This window comes from Penicillium vulpinum (assembly GCF_028829585.1).
Source record: "Penicillium vulpinum strain IBT 29486 chromosome Unknown utg000003l_segment0_segment0, whole genome shotgun sequence".
In the NCBI taxonomy this organism is placed as follows: Eukaryota; Fungi; Ascomycota; class Eurotiomycetes; order Eurotiales; family Aspergillaceae; genus Penicillium; species Penicillium vulpinum.
Genome location: NW_026643243.1, coordinates 8,861,968 through 8,877,012, shown reverse-complemented (window position 1 = coordinate 8,877,012; position 15,045 = coordinate 8,861,968). Strand labels below are relative to the sequence as shown.

General features: G+C 47.8%; 8 protein-coding genes across 8 annotated transcripts; 5 read left to right on the top strand and 3 right to left on the bottom strand.

Moving 5' to 3' along the window:
- Positions 1 to 29: 29 nt before the first annotated feature.
- On the bottom strand, positions 30 to 784 carry N7479_008396 (uncharacterized protein; the record flags this gene model as incomplete). The annotated part of the gene is made up of 3 exons (XM_057256090.1): positions 30 to 237; positions 266 to 695; positions 760 to 784. The coding sequence occupies 3 exons, from the start codon at positions 782 to 784 to the stop codon at positions 30 to 32; spliced, it is 663 nt and encodes a 220-aa protein (XP_057109952.1).
- Positions 785 to 3,038: 2,254 nt separating this feature from the next.
- On the top strand, positions 3,039 to 4,531 carry N7479_008395 (uncharacterized protein; the record flags this gene model as incomplete). The annotated part of the gene is made up of 3 exons (XM_057256089.1): positions 3,039 to 3,995; positions 4,050 to 4,091; positions 4,160 to 4,531. 3 exons carry the CDS (start codon positions 3,039 to 3,041, stop codon positions 4,529 to 4,531), a joined length of 1,371 nt encoding a protein of 456 aa, XP_057109951.1.
- A 941-nt stretch (positions 4,532 to 5,472) lies between these two features.
- On the top strand, positions 5,473 to 6,312 carry N7479_008394 (DUF1115 domain protein; the record flags this gene model as incomplete). Its single annotated transcript, XM_057256088.1, has 1 exon — positions 5,473 to 6,312. One exon carries the CDS (start codon positions 5,473 to 5,475, stop codon positions 6,310 to 6,312), a length of 840 nt encoding a protein of 279 aa, XP_057109950.1.
- Positions 6,313 to 6,691: 379 nt separating this feature from the next.
- On the bottom strand, positions 6,692 to 8,254 carry N7479_008393 (phosphatidate cytidylyltransferase; the record flags this gene model as incomplete). Its single annotated transcript, XM_057256087.1, has 1 exon — positions 6,692 to 8,254. One exon carries the CDS (start codon positions 8,252 to 8,254, stop codon positions 6,692 to 6,694), a length of 1,563 nt encoding a protein of 520 aa, XP_057109949.1.
- Positions 8,255 to 8,675: 421 nt separating this feature from the next.
- N7479_008392 (uncharacterized protein) lies at positions 8,676 to 11,417 on the top strand (the record flags this gene model as incomplete). Its single annotated transcript, XM_057256086.1, has 4 exons — positions 8,676 to 8,813; positions 8,878 to 9,156; positions 9,227 to 9,336; positions 9,386 to 11,417. 4 exons carry the CDS (start codon positions 8,676 to 8,678, stop codon positions 11,415 to 11,417), a joined length of 2,559 nt encoding a protein of 852 aa, XP_057109948.1.
- A 213-nt stretch (positions 11,418 to 11,630) lies between these two features.
- On the bottom strand, positions 11,631 to 12,272 carry N7479_008391 (U4/U6-U5 snRNP complex subunit SNU23; the record flags this gene model as incomplete). Its single annotated transcript, XM_057256085.1, has 1 exon — positions 11,631 to 12,272. One exon carries the CDS (start codon positions 12,270 to 12,272, stop codon positions 11,631 to 11,633), a length of 642 nt encoding a protein of 213 aa, XP_057109947.1.
- Positions 12,273 to 12,841: 569 nt separating this feature from the next.
- N7479_008390 (uncharacterized protein) lies at positions 12,842 to 13,300 on the top strand (the record flags this gene model as incomplete). The annotated part of the gene is made up of 1 exon (XM_057256084.1): positions 12,842 to 13,300. The coding sequence occupies one exon, from the start codon at positions 12,842 to 12,844 to the stop codon at positions 13,298 to 13,300; it is 459 nt and encodes a 152-aa protein (XP_057109946.1).
- Positions 13,301 to 14,097: 797 nt separating this feature from the next.
- On the top strand, positions 14,098 to 14,864 carry N7479_008389 (blue light-inducible protein Bli-3; the record flags this gene model as incomplete). The annotated part of the gene is made up of 3 exons (XM_057256083.1): positions 14,098 to 14,304; positions 14,362 to 14,770; positions 14,842 to 14,864. The coding sequence occupies 3 exons, from the start codon at positions 14,098 to 14,100 to the stop codon at positions 14,862 to 14,864; spliced, it is 639 nt and encodes a 212-aa protein (XP_057109945.1).
- Between the last annotated feature and the right edge of the window lie 181 nt (positions 14,865 to 15,045).

The window sequence follows — 15,045 nt, the reverse complement described above, 5'->3', positions numbered from 1 at the left end:
TCAAGCAATAAGCAGTGTTACTCGGCCATTCAACTCTTTCTGAATACTCGCTTCAACGCCGAATTCTTATTACTCTTGCCCTGCGTTCTCTCCTCCTGGGGCTTCTCCTCCGGTGGCAGCAAAAAGAAAGCCTCCGCCATTTGGATGACACAGGCTGGGTTATTGTCGTATAATTTCGGTTTGAAATCATCGACAAGGCATTCTCTCTCGTTTGTAGTATACTCGAAGCCTCGTTCACTTGAACAACATCCGCACGCAGGCGTACATTGTCCAATACCTTGTTTCTTTCAGTTTTTTCATGGCGAGTTTGACAGCATCCACAGCTTTGACTACAGCAGCCCCCCTCTTCACACAGTCTTCGACCAGTTCTTTTCGGAGATACCAAGTTGGGTTTTGTCGTAGACTATCATAGGACTGTTTGATACGCCCAACAGGAAGCATTGTTTCGGTAAGGTAAAGCTCATACTCAGCCTCGCTATATTGCCGGAGTAGATTTCTAAGCGCCTCATCATACCGTGTTTCTTTGTCTTGATCTTCGGCAAGCTTTTTTGAGGCCCGAACCTTGTTCTTTAGAAATTGTTCTCGTTGAACGATTTCACGGAGAAGATATTCAGCTATTATAATATCCACAAAAACGGCGATGTCGAAAAATCGGCCATTAAAATGGAGTAGGCGTATCTGTTCGTATTCCCGATCTGGGACTTGTGCGTAACGTGTGTCGGGCAACAATTTTTGTCAATTCAAACATATTGTGCACACCCCGCTTTGTTATCCACCTCGACATTTTCGGAAAAGTCAAGTGAAGAAGCGAAGAGAAGAAGTGAGGTAGAAAAAGTGAAGGATAAATCGGATCTAGCCCAAACCCTAATTATGTACATAGGACGGAGTGGAGGCATAGGGGTTACTATAACCTATATATCTAGTGAGAACAATTCTCTAAATTGCTATTTAGCTACCTAGCTCACTAGGCTATACTATACGGAATATTAATATACGGAGTATCTAAGGTTATTGCTAGTGGGCACGTCTACAATCCTCTAGTTGACTATAAGAATAGGAAATACTAGAAAACATAAGTACAAGAAGCTACCTAGGTATCTCCGAGGAAAAGAGAGAGATATATATACTAAGTACAAAAACAGCCAAATCATTTTGAAGTGAAATATGGGCAGAGATTCAGTAAATTAAGTATCTCATAAAATCAGCCCTGGATCCTCCCCCTACATATATGTAAGGTCAGCCCTATCATCGCTATGACTGTGCATACTCTGCTCATGATGTCCATCGTTATTAGTACCACCTCCTGCAGACTCAACTAGGCCTTTAGGCTTGACTGGATCTGTCGGCTGAAAGTCCTGCTTTCTTGATTTGTTATATTATCTTGGTTCTGCTTCGCTACTGATAGTATTTTTTATTGGTAATATACCAGCTGTCTAATAATAGTACATATGCTTAAAATGTGTCAAATCGTTTTAAATGTAGATCAGATTGGCCCGCACATTAGTGCATCGCGTGGGCTCTCACGGCTTGTCGGTAGTATTTAGGAGAGCTTTCATGTCAGACCTTCCGATCAAATCCAAGGGAGCACTTAGGATGCATGTGGGACCGGGAACCAGGGATAAAAGGTATGCGCAATGGTATAAATGCAACCCATAGCCCTCTGTATAGGTCACCTAACTCGGGCCCGAGCAGGTAGTAATATTATTATCTATCCTATTGATCGATAGATGTCTATTACCTTCAATGTTAGGTATTAATGTCTTGACTGGAATAGCGTCCTGTCATTTCGGGAACCTTTAGGAGGAGCATCAAAATTTTAGGAAAAGTGGTGAGAATTACCATATGATTCGCGTAATTTTGCCCGTAAATATCTTGATACCGCACATATGCATAAGGCACTAGAAATTAGGTACATATGTACTCCGTACTTCATGTAGTTCGTGATTACTCCGTAGCGCAGCTGCCAAGCCTTCGCTCTTAGGTATCCACAGCCCTGCCCAGGTGGTTATTACGGGTGGGGTACTACTTAGGGTAAGCGGGGATCAGTGCCCAGATGATCCCCGCTCGTTTGCTTATTGACAGTCGCTTTGGAATTTCGACTGTAGTACTTTGTATAACCGAAAATACTAATAACCCGATTAATTGATTTAGTCTATTGCTGAAATCGTTTCAGCCTGCTCATCTGAGTACATATATGTACATAACAAAGATGCCAAACTTGAAAGATAACCCGAGCCGTGTCCATATTTCATCACCTCTATAACTTCTTCCCGTCCTCGTATCTTTTACCTTTTGTTTGGTGTCAGTTGTGCCTGTGAAGCTTCACTGTTGCAGGGACAGTCGCAACAAGCCTCGTTGTGGCACATATGGGAAGAAAGACGGCATTGGACTGTCGCTCAACAAAAGTAGTCCAAGGAGACGGATCGCTTTCGCGCCCAGTCTATGGGCAACAGGTCATCAACGGATGGATGAATTTTAATTGAGCTTACACAAGTCACGTAACTCGGGTTTAGAGAAGCTGCCTGGTGAGCATTGAACCATGAGCACGTAACTGGAAGCCAAGAGATAGTTAGCTAGCCATCCAAACTATGGGCCTGTGTGGAGCGTTAAAATGTGAGTTACAAGTCAATAATACGGGGTACAACATAGATAATAGCATTCAGCTGAGGACCCCCGACGTCAGATTGAAGTGATCAATCATCTGGTAACCTTCTTTTGATCAAGGCGATGGCTAGCGGCCAATGGCAGGCGACTCTGAAACGCCCAACCACCTGCGCCTCAGTTGCCACTGACTGCGCACAGTCAGTCTGTCAATACAAAACCGAAACCTTGACAGCCTCTACTCCATGCTCTTACACTTCTTTCCGAGCATTCAATAATCAGCACTTATGCATATTATAGATAAATACTTGAACCCCACCGCTGGTCGCACGTCATACAGGTTGCTGCCCAGTTCCCATCATCCAGATTCCTCTTGTCTGGACCCTAGCTCGACCAATAATTGCTCGTCATCTCCAGCTAAAGATCTAAGATCTGCTATGGAGACGCGAGAGGAAAAGCTAGCTTCTTGGGCTGAACCTTCTATTACCTCATATCAAGGCCTCAGGGTCTTGAAAGGCTCGCTGTCGCTTAATCTAAACGAGTTAGGGAATCGCATGCGCATATTGGAGGACAGAATCCAATTCAATCAAATTGAGGACTGTCTCCTAAATACCCAGGATGAGGGTATAGTACGCGACAATGTTGATAATCCAAGTCTATGGCACTTCAAAGCGATATCTTTCCCCCGAATCCGGCCCGGCAGACTTGTATTATCCGTTCCCAAGCAGGCCTTCCAGAAGATCCAAGACTCGTGGAATCTTCACCCACGCACAATCGAGATATTCCTGTCCAACAATGGAGTTCTGACGACACTCCACTCCTCCGGACGAACCTCCCTCGTCATGAAAGTAGCCAATTCGCGCACAACAGGCTTCGACTGCGTGTCAGTAACCTGTGACCCTTCTCATCGCACAACCTATGTCTTATACCACCATCTCTTCGATGAAGATGCCGTCTTCAACACCCTGCTCTCGACACCAGAACGATGCATCGATTCTCACTTTTTTGTCGCTGCCCTCTATCGCTCGCACCATCAACGTATTGAACTATACCGCAATACCATTGATGATACAATCCAGGGAATTGAGCGACAAACGGGCTTTGGAAACCCGGGGAGGTTGGATCAAGGGCGTCGTCCTAGCATGGACGAGTATCCCGCCCTTGACGATCCAAAAAAAACAATTCAACAGCTGGGCTACTGCCAAACGGATCTTGCAATTATTGGACACGTTGGACGATGTTGCTTAGATTGCGGAGAATGGCTTGTCCAAGCTATCGACGGGAGGCTTCTAGATGAGCAACCCTCACATGACGGAGGGAAACAGAGCAGTAGTTCCAATCCCCAGCAGCAAAGCCAGCAGTTATCGGAGCACCTAAAGGCTATACAGCGGATGGTTCGCCAAGAAGTCGAGTATATGCGCAGACGGACTGTAATGCTGTTGTCACAGGTGCAGCAAATGAGTGACAGAACGCAGAGTCAGACTAGCTATGTGAGTTATCCTTGATAATCTTAACATCTCAACCACATGGGTAATAGCTGATACCTTGAGCTCTTTAGATGCTGGGTGTTATCACGCAAAGCGATGCCGAATACACAGCCGCAATAGCGATAGACGCGAAGCGCGACAGTATAGCCATGAGAACAATCTCTATTCTTGGCATTGTTTACTTGCCAGCTACGTTTGTGGCTACTTTGTTCAGCATGGACATGTTTACTTGGGGTGGTACTAGCAGTGAAGAACCATCTTCTCTGACAGCATCGCCGAGTATCTGGATATATTGGGCAGTAGCCGTGCCATTGACAGTTATAACCATACTCGTGTGGATTCTTTGGTCCAAGAGAGAAAACCAAAAGAGCAATAAGCGATTGATGGTTTCTCGCATAAAGGCGTCTGAAGCCGAGAGCATGTCTAGTGACAAGATGGTATAAAGAGCGACGGATACGTCAAGTGTTGTTCTCAACGTGGAGTGTGGAGCCCTGTAATTGAGGGCAAATTATTTTCTATCCTCTCTTTCTCTCCAGTAGCTCCAACAAGAACAATAAAAAATAGAACGAACATATTTTACGTATGATGATATACAAGACACCTGGACACCTGAGAGCCACGGATTACATTCATAGTAACCACAGGGCTGTACCTGCCTTGGGTACATTTTTGATATTTCCCAATTTAGTCCTAGATAGCCCTGGAGGTCTTAGGCACATTAGATATGCACCACTTTTAGCGTAAACTGTCTACGGGGATCTGCAAGGGCCTCAAGAATTGCCCATTTACTTGTCACCTCGGGGCCTATTCCTTTTTTCAGATTCATAAAGTTCAATAATGTCTACTATGCAAATCTGCTCATAACTACCGCGAAGACCACAACAAAGATTTTCAACCCAACAAAGACGCTGAGACTCATATTCGATCGCTAAGTTTGATTTTCCGAGATAGCTAGCGGTTGCCAATGGTGGAATCCATCCATCCATGAATGGATGGATTTTGATAATTGATTACATAAGAACTGTCTGTCCCTGCAGGTGGGCCGGGGCCGGCCCTGGGGCCCGAGGTCGGCCGTCAGTGCGAGGTTGGTTCTAAGATAGGTAGTAGTTTCGAGACTCCAATTCGGAAACCTCAAATGAAACAGAAGCTCAAGAAACCAACCGTTCAATTCTTTACATCGCCGCGTCCCTTCTAGCACATTCATTTCGACGCCTGCAACTGACAGCCACAATCGCTTTATTCCACACATTTCCGATTTTATCGGCTCACAAGCCGCAAATCACTCTACACTTGCTTTTATGCATGTTCTTCGATATCGGTGATCCCTGTGTCTGTAGTGAACGTCATGGCATTTGAAGAACCATCTATTCTACCCGTGGATACCATGGAATCCCGATTGTCCATAATTGACCTCCTAATGGCAATGTTTCCGTCTCCGGGCGAGCTGGAAATCCCTGAGTTCACAACGCAGTGTGTCGAGAGACTCCGCGACTGGTGCGAGAATCCAAACTCCAAACCTCCTAGAATCCCTTCAAGTATCTCTCTCACCGTCTGTCTACCAATCGCAGACGGAGACAGCACAATACAAGTGAACATTTCCGTACCATTACAATGTGATAACCCCGAGACACTTGACGAATCACTGTCATTGGGCTATTCGCTTCGGCAACCAGAGTGGATGTCTAGAGCCGAAGTTGCTGGGCTTACCGCCTCAATACCTCAAGGCGATGATGCTCTGGAGGCATTCGAATATATCCAGGCAGAAGCCAGCCGCTTTTATGAAAGCACGCAATCTCAGACTGTAGCCCCAGAAGATACAGACAGAGGGCCAACCGTCCGAGTCTGGTTTTATTTCCCGTCTCTATCAACCCGCAAAAAGAGGGATGATATGGTCAATCTCGCACCGGGATATGCTCTGACGGGGTTTGTGCTAGCAGGAAAGCCAGGTGTATTGTGTCTTGAGGGTGCATCGCCTGATATTGATTCATACATGAGTTTCATAAAGACACATTCCTGGGGTGATATTCCCAGTCATCAGAAAAAAGTCAGCGAGAGGTTTCGAGAGACAGAGGGCGTCGAGAGGGTGTTTCCGGGGATGGAGGAAATTACGGATTCGCTGGGAGAGCGGGGTGGTCAGCGGGCTAATCGAGGTGATATGCAAGCGCTAGAGGCGTGGTTAGGGAGTAGAGGACTACAAGAGGCATTTGAAAAAGTTATATTCTAGATGGTCCTGTAGTCTGCCCTGGATTCTGCACGTCTGCTTGGTAGCTACCAGGTTTTCTTCCAATCTCAAGTGGATATAAGCCAGTCTCTCTGCCTTGATAAACGGTTCCTAGCTTCTAGAAAACCTTGTAATAGCAAAACTTTGGGGATCAGATATAGTGATATATTAGAGAAAAAAAAAAGCATCCGTATGGTTTATTCAACAAATGAAAAAGGCTCTATGCAGTCCGTATGTATTGGGTCCGATGAAAAATTTCCTGCTGACGCGCAGATATCAGATACATCGATGATTTTGATACATGGGTCACAAACACCCACAACGCCTCTATATGCCCCATGTCTAAAACCTAGGGCTATTCGTCAGAACACACCTGAATCGCCTATTCTTTCTTCGTTTCCTTCGGCTCTGACGGCTTGTGTGCCGGAGTGGGGGACTTATTCACCCCAGGAGGGGTTTCAAGTGCTGAAGCGGCTGCCATCTGGGATTTCTTGTGCTTGTCGCGTTTCTCCTTCAGGTAAGTCCAGCTTTTACCAAGGCCTGCCGTGAACGGCGCTTTGATCGTCTGCACAGTACTTGGCCAGCGAATTGTCTTCTCAATGGACTTGGAGACCTCCTCCTGAAGGAAATCATCACCGGCAATCCGTCGCTCGAACGAACCACCTTGAGGCCGGCGAAGAACCTCATCTGCATCCTTGCTCTCCTGAATCATCTTATTGAAATCGGCTCGAGGAATTCCAAAGCGAGACTGGTATTGGAAGTACAATTTTTGCCGGAAAGATTCAGGCAGACGACGAACCATGTTACCACGCTTTACCGGATCCATATCTTGCTCCATGGCTAAGATGACGTTCGGGTCATCAATCCAATCATCGTTGTTGCAGCGGGGATCTTGGAAAGTGACATTGGGCAGAGTGTCAATGAGGGGGGCATAGAGCCGGCGGAAGTGCGCCATTTGTCCTGAAACAATATTTCGCACCTTGCTGGGATCCTCGGCTGGGAGGGCCATGCGCAGATCTCCCATATAGCTCATACCTGCAATTGTGCTATATAGCTCGAACTCACTGAATCTTTCTGGCAGTAGCAGTAGTGCGACCCGCAAAGCCGACAACAGGTTCATCTGGTTAGCCAATCGCACCTTCGGGTGATCCCGCAAGATCTTGACGGGCTTCTGCAGACGACCGGCGAGATACATGGTGTCCCACTGGGTGAGATCTCGACATAATGTATCTAGGTTCACTACACCATATTTTATCATCGTCCCATTCACGGTGATATAAGGATGGAAGTAGACACCCGCACCAAAGCGGTCCTGTACTTGGGAGACCACGTAAGACCCCATCGAGCCCAATCCAGAATAATGATCACGATGTTGGTTCAGATTGAGATCGTGCCAATGCTGGGAGTATGACACTCCGAAAATGAAGTCGATCATCTTCCCGGAGCCCTTTTGCATATTCTGGATAGCTGTGGGTGCCGAGGGGTGAAGTGAGCTGGACGGAGCTCCACTGCCATTCTGCGGAAAGACACCCGATCCATAAGCAAATGCATATCGAATTGGTGCTTTGAACTGCCAAAGGATCATTCGCAAAGCCTCCTTGAAATCTTGGTTTATGATCATGTGCTGGTTGACTCCGAAGTCCTTCGAGGGAAGTTCCGAGAAATTGGTAATTGATAAGTTCGGATTCTCGTCCCAGTTCGAGTCGGATAGCAGCGAAGACGAAGATGTCGAAAATAAGGAGGAGGATGATTTGTTGGTGGTCACCTTGCATAGCAGATGTGATGCCGAAACACCGTTATTTGCCGAGAGTCGACCATTGTAGGGAGTAATCGGATTGCGATTGAATGACAGAAAACGAGCCGGAGAAGGAACAATGCGTGGTGATGAGAGAAGGGTGCGAGGGCGCCAGAGAGAGCTGGGGTTAGCTCCTCGAGAAGCAACCATCTAGCAGATAAGTTGTAGCGGGATCATTGCGGAGAGTGGGGGATCTGACATACTATTACTCCCGGCATAATTGGCGTTCAGACAAAAGAAATCGGGGCGCGTAGCGCAATGAATGAGTCAGATCAAAGAGCATGAGTTGTCCCGCATGGAAAGCAAATGAGTGAATTGAAGTGAAGCGAATTGGGATGCTCCGTCAACATTTCCGGCTCTGACGTACTCCCCGTCCTGGTCGCGATTATTCGGGTGCTGAGTAAGGGTCACGTGGACGCGTGCCGAAGATGCGTGACAACCAAAAGTAAACAGACGCGGAGGATCAACAACAACGACGCTTTCGACAATATTCGCCTACTTACTCCACAAAAAGTGTATCTACATGTCTGGCATTTGTGCTCATTGCCTCTGATTGCCCTCAAACCTCGCCATGGGCTCGGAAATGGACACCTTTGCGGCCCGCCTAGCTAGCTTTGATACAGTGCTGAAGCCGGAGAAACGCCGCTCTTCAGGTACAAAAACACCCAAATCGATTATATGGCCACACCAGCGACCCTCACCAGCCGAGGTATGTCATTCTGCAGAGAGATTAAATGGGCCCATTTTAAGATGATTGACTTGGGGGATTCTAGTTGGCGCATGCTGGATTCTACTATAAACCATACGAGACAAATCCTGACAACACAACATGTTTTGAGTGCCACCGGGCGCTGGACGGCTGGGAGGAGGACGACAACCCCGTCACAGAGCATCTCAAGCATGCGCCCGACTGCGGATGGGCCATCATGATGGACCTCCAACAAAATAGTTCCAACCCCGCTTCAATTGAAGACCCTACAGGCGACCGGATTACACAAGCGAGACTGTCAACATTTAGTACGAAATGGCCTCACGACGGGAAAAAGGGCTGGGTATGCCAGTCTGATAAGGTAACGCGCGACTTCACGGTATTTACATTCTTTTGGCTCACAACGACAATAGATGGTTGAAGGTGGATGGTATTTCTGCCCTACAGACGAGAGCAATGATCTAGCTAGCTGTGTTTATTGCAAGTTGTCGTTGGATGGGTGGGAACCCAAGGACGACCCATTGTGGGTACCCATCGCTCTTTCCTAGTAGGACGGTTGCTAACTTCTCCAGTGATGAACATTATCGCCGCTCCTCAGATTGTTCATTCTTTGTCTTCGCCCAGCCGCCAGGAAAGAAAAGCAAATCTACCCGTGCGAAGAAAGCCCCCCGTGTTTCCAAAACGTCCTCCCGGCTTTCAACCCAATCCGTTGGCCCAGTTACTTCTGAAGCGCCCGACACAGAAATGGACGAGTCGATGGACCAGAGCATCATGTCCCAGCCCAGCACGAAATCAAAATCCACAAAGAAGGCACCTAAGAGCAAATCAAAGGCGACCAAGACTAAGAAGGAAGAATCAGCAGAGGTAGAAAGCCAAATTGAGGCCGACATTGGAGAAGTCGCCCAACCAGAGCCTATCAAATCCAAACGTGTAGGCAGAGGAAAGAAGAGGGCCAGTGAGGATGTCAAGGATGAACCAAATCCAGTCACTATGGAGGAAAGAGAGCCGTCGCAACCGCCAGAAGAACCCCCAGCAAAGAAACGCGCTACAAAAACACGTAGCAGCAGCATTGCTCGCAACTACAATTATGAACACAGTGACTCTGCAATGGCGGACGCAGAGCCGGTGGATGACACTGCTTCGGAAGAGGAAACCAAGAGAGGTCGCAAGCCCACGAAAAAGGCAGGGGCCAAGGCTCGAAAGGTCTCTGATGTGCCTGTTGCGTTAAAAGGTCTGTCGAAGGCACGAGCCCCTCGTGACTCCGAGATCGACGCGGAAATCGAAGCAGGTCTCGAAGCAGATATCCCTGAACCTGCCGAACCCGAGCCTAAGATCGAGGCAGAGCCGTCAGAGCCACGGGCATCGAAGAAGATAAAATCGAGCAAGAAGTTCAAGGCTGTGGCTAAATCCCCCGAGCCGGCCGTACGTGATCTAGTAGAGGATGTCAGTGATCACGATGAACGCTCAGATCCTCATGTGGAACCAGTTGATGATGAACCGGCGGCACCCGAGCCGCCAGCCCCGAAGACCAAGATAGCAAAAGGATCCAAGAAAAAGGTGACAAAAAAGACCAAGACCGAAGAGACGATAAAAGCACAGTTGCCAGAGCCTCGAGCATCTTTAGAGCTCAGAGCTCCCGATGATTGGGATGAACCCGAACGTCATGACTCTTTCATCTCTGTCGAGATTGTGAGCAAGGAGCCGGAGTATGCATCGGAGCCTGAAGAACCCATGGCGAAGGCTGAATCGAAGAAGACTTCCAAGAAGAAGGATGCCACATCAACCAAAGACAAAAAATCTAAGAAATCCGAGAAAAAGGCGGAGCAAGCTGCTGTTATTGAACCCCCAGCCGAAGAACCTCGCGCCGAAGCGTTGATGGAGGAACATGATGATGAATTTGAGACTGCAGACGATTTGCCTGACCAGCTTCAGATGGTCAACCCTCCACAAGAAATGTCTCCGGGGCCACAATCTCACCAGAAGACGCTCAGTCTACCGCCAAAGACTGCCAAACGGTATAGCGATATCCCTCATGAAGAGCATCTTGCAGAGGCCCTAGTCCAAAGCCAGGATTCCCCCCACGAAATGCACCAGTCCCGGCGGAATTCAAAACGCTCTAATCGGGCAGTTTCACCACTTCCGCCAGCTCACCAAAACACTCCCTCGCTATCGCCTCAGTCATCAGATGCTGAAAACCGGCCTCCATCGTCGCGGCCCTCAGCATCCCGTCCACCTGTTCAATCAACACCCAAGCATCCCGATTTTCGAGTCCCTCTGGCAGCTAGTACCCCGTCACCATCCAAGCGCAATGCCAACGGCGGATTCGGACCTTCCAGCCATCCATGGACACCAGTGGATATTGATGAAGTACTGTTTGGAGAAGCTAGCGACAAGGAAAACGCAGATTTATCTGAACTTTTCAAAGGCGCAAAAGCTGGCTTGACTAGCCCAGAGAAGAAGATGACGGTCCAAGAATGGATCGCGTGGAACGCGAAGAATGGCGAAGAACGACTGAAGAGAGAATGTGAGCGGCTTGTCGGCCAATTCGAAAAGGAAGGTGGCCGAGCAATGCGACGACTCGAAGCTATCGAGTGCATTGACTAAATCAACGGTTCTACTATGTTTCCGGATGATATGATTCACATGTTAGGCGTTATGCTAGGTGTTGGGTTACCCTTGTTAGATCTTTAGCTCGCAATTTGAATTTTGGAAGTGCCATTATTGCACATGAAGAACATGATCAGTAAAGAAAAGCCTGGAAAATATGCCAAAACACCATGGGTATCAAGAATAGAACGCGCACCCCAAGAACAATACTCAAGAAATGATTCCCAACCGGCCCTCCCAGCTATCATCCTCCTGCTTAACCTTCTTTTCCTTCCGCTTCTCACTGCGCTTGCGCCTTTTCTCCTCCCTCTCCTTCGCATCAATCTCCTCCCGCTCCTTGAGCCGCACCCCTAGATCAAGTTGCCAAGCCTTGCGTTCTTCTTCGTCCCTCTGACGCTTCCGATGCGCAAGCATCCTCAACCGCATACGCACGTCCTCAACATTCGCCCTCTTCACCTCGCCACTCTGTCCTGTCGCAATCAAATGCTGCTTGCTGTTCAAGTGCTCCACAAGCTGCAAGTTATCCTTGTAGGTAAGATCGCAGTCCTTGCAGTAGAATCCAGCGCTGAGGCCGCGCTTGCCCATCCCCGCGCCTGAGGGCACAATCATCGTCTTTCCCACCATGGACGCGACGTCCAGGCGCTGGTTGCGGGCTGTGGTATCCTCGAGTATGCTGTAGTCGACCGGTGCGTGGTATTTCTTGCCCAGTAGCTTCGCCTCATAGCGGGCTTTGCCTTCGGCTTTGCGCTTTGCTTCATCGTCGGCGGCCTTTTTGGCGTATTCTTCACGGTCCCAAGTTTTACGGAAGGCCGTGTCCGACACCGGGGCGCCGTAGGCGTTAGGTCCTGACATATTTGTGGTTGGTGTAGATATTTGTTTTAGGAGGTTGTAGTGGGAAGTTGGTGAGTGGCGTCCTTTAAAAGTTGAAGCTTCCAAGGTTCAGGCCGGATTGAGGCCGATATTGAAGATTATGTAAGCCACACTAATTTTCAATGTTCCAAGGTTCCAGTGGATCTGAGGTCGGAAGGTTGGAATAGCTACAAGATAGCTGAACACATCTTTGTCATTGTCTATATTCCAGTTGTTTATTATCAGGTATCTCCTAGAAAAGAATCACTACCTAGAGCTTGGCGGTTATTAGGCACCATAATAATAAGCACATAAGTAGGATTTGATGATTACAACATCTTCACAATTATCCCACAGTTTTAGGAGGCTGAAAATAGGCAGCTGTATTTGGATTAATCGAGCATTTGATGATTACATCTGGACAAAATGTAGCTCCCATTAGAAGCTAGCGTCAGTGGAGTGCGGTTCAGGCAACACTTTCATCCCCGCTCGTATAAGATGAACAACACCACCCTCACCTCGAAGGTACACAATCGAGCCACAAGCAACAGCCTCGGGAAATAAATCCAAATATGGAGCAATCCAACCCTTCTTCAGATTCTCAATCCACCAGCATCAATTTAATGACCCTTCCCTCGGAACTTCACATCCAAATAAGCACCTACCTTTCCTACCCCGACGCGCTAGCCCTAAAACACAGCAGTCGCCATTTCTACTCGATTGTCTACACAGGCGTGCGGCTAAAAGTTGACTGGCTCGTCGAAAGGTTCGAGCATAAGCTCGAATGCCCCATGGAGAAGTGCTTGTTCAGTACGGACGAGTCCTTTTGCAATAAACGCGTGCGCGGAATTATGGAGCGCCGTCGGTGGCATCTTGAGTGTCGCCGGGTTAAGAATGGCTGTCTGATTGTCAATGGCCAAACCTGTCAGACAAATTTAATGTCTGGTTGGTTCAAAGCGAGAGCACAGGGAAATAGGAGAGCTGTCAAGGTGGTGGAGAGCTGGGGGCATGAAGGTTCGTTCCCTGTTTAGTTCTATCTGCTTCCCATCTGATAACGAAATTCGGCTAATATTGTGTTGCATAGCCTTTGTGATTGGAATAATAGCTGTTCTACTGAACTTGCTATGGAATTTTGCCCAGAGGTGAGACATTGTTCCGTCCTGGGTTGTGGTTTGGAGACCTTGCTGATTGGACTCGCCAGAACTTGGTATTTTGATAGCAGATTGAGAGGATACCTCACGACTACTCATTGAGCGGTGATTCAAATTCAGTGATTCGACATATGACTGGAAATAACAGCCATATCTCATGCCAACGCCGAGCTCGGAAGTTAATTGACACATGCCGACATATTTCGCTCTATATGATCAATTATGAAGTTGATCTGGCATATTCTTCTGTACAGATGGGGACTCCTTTTTCACGAGAGATAACTCACTATGCGACCTAGCAACCATGCCCACAAAGAAAACACACCTGCTACACTGTGCGCGCGTTTTCAAGAGCATTTTGCATAGGCGTGGTGTAATGGAGTTGCGCAGAATATTCGCGGACAATTGAAATGGACCCCGACGGAAAGTGCATCCTCACAGGGTCAGAGCTGTGGAGACTTGATCGTCACATATTGCAAGCTTTTCAGGATACTGCCCAGGCATGATGCAGGAACTTGTTTGACCTCATGTCTTATGGAGAAGCTGGGCCCTGATCCGGATCTTGTCGGTGACGTCATATTGACGACCATCTATAGTTCCTACATGTATATAGCTTCTCCATCTTTCTCAAGACCTTTATACTTTGCTATATCCTTTCATTTCAATAAAAAACAAAAATGTCTACCACAGATGCCACCATCAACACCAAGACGGGCAACCACCCCGTGGACCCCTACAAGACCCAGAACTTCGAAGACCCGCCTCTCTCCCAGAAGATCGAAGAGCTGGTTGAATTCATCACCCAAGTTAAATTTGGCATGTTGACGACCAAGCAATCAGAGGGTGACTATCTGGCCTCGCGATGCATGGCATTAACAGCGAAGGTATGAGCAGAGCCACAACGAAGAGGGGTAAACGTGCTAATACATCCCCTGAAATAGGAGAATGGCGGCATCGACCTCATTTTCCACACAAACCTCTTCTCCGGAAAAACAACGGATCTCACTGTACATCCACAAGAAACCAACATGTCCTTCCTCGACCCCATCAGCGGAGCCTGGGCCTCAATCTCAGGCACTGCATCAGTGATTGGTGACCCCGCCACCGTGGAGAAGTACTACTCGCCCACACTCAAGGCATGGATTGGCGATATGGGTGATGGATTGCACGATGGTGGGCCCTCAGACCCCCGGATTGGAGTTATTAAGCTCGAGGCCAAGTTAGCCACGCATGTTGTTGCGCACAAGGGCCTGATTGGCCGTGCCTATGAAACTGTCAAGGGTGCCGTACAGGGCAATGTTCCTCATGTCAATGGCATCCGAGAGTTGAGTATGCAGGAATTGGCTGAGTGTATGTTTTTTTTCCCTCTGCCTTTTGATCTTTTAGATATGTGCAACAGAAATGCTAACTAGTCTCTGTAGGGCGCCGAACGCATCAGGAATAAGTGCATTTTACTCCACTATGAATGACTGGAGATTTGAAGCTTTGATTATGCGACATGAAAGAATGACATAGCTAGATATGTACCACTTAATGACATTGCCTGATACATGAAATGATGGAAATATTGTAATACTATTGACAAGAGTAGTCGATGGTTTTTTTTTAGTGATCTTCTCAGATAC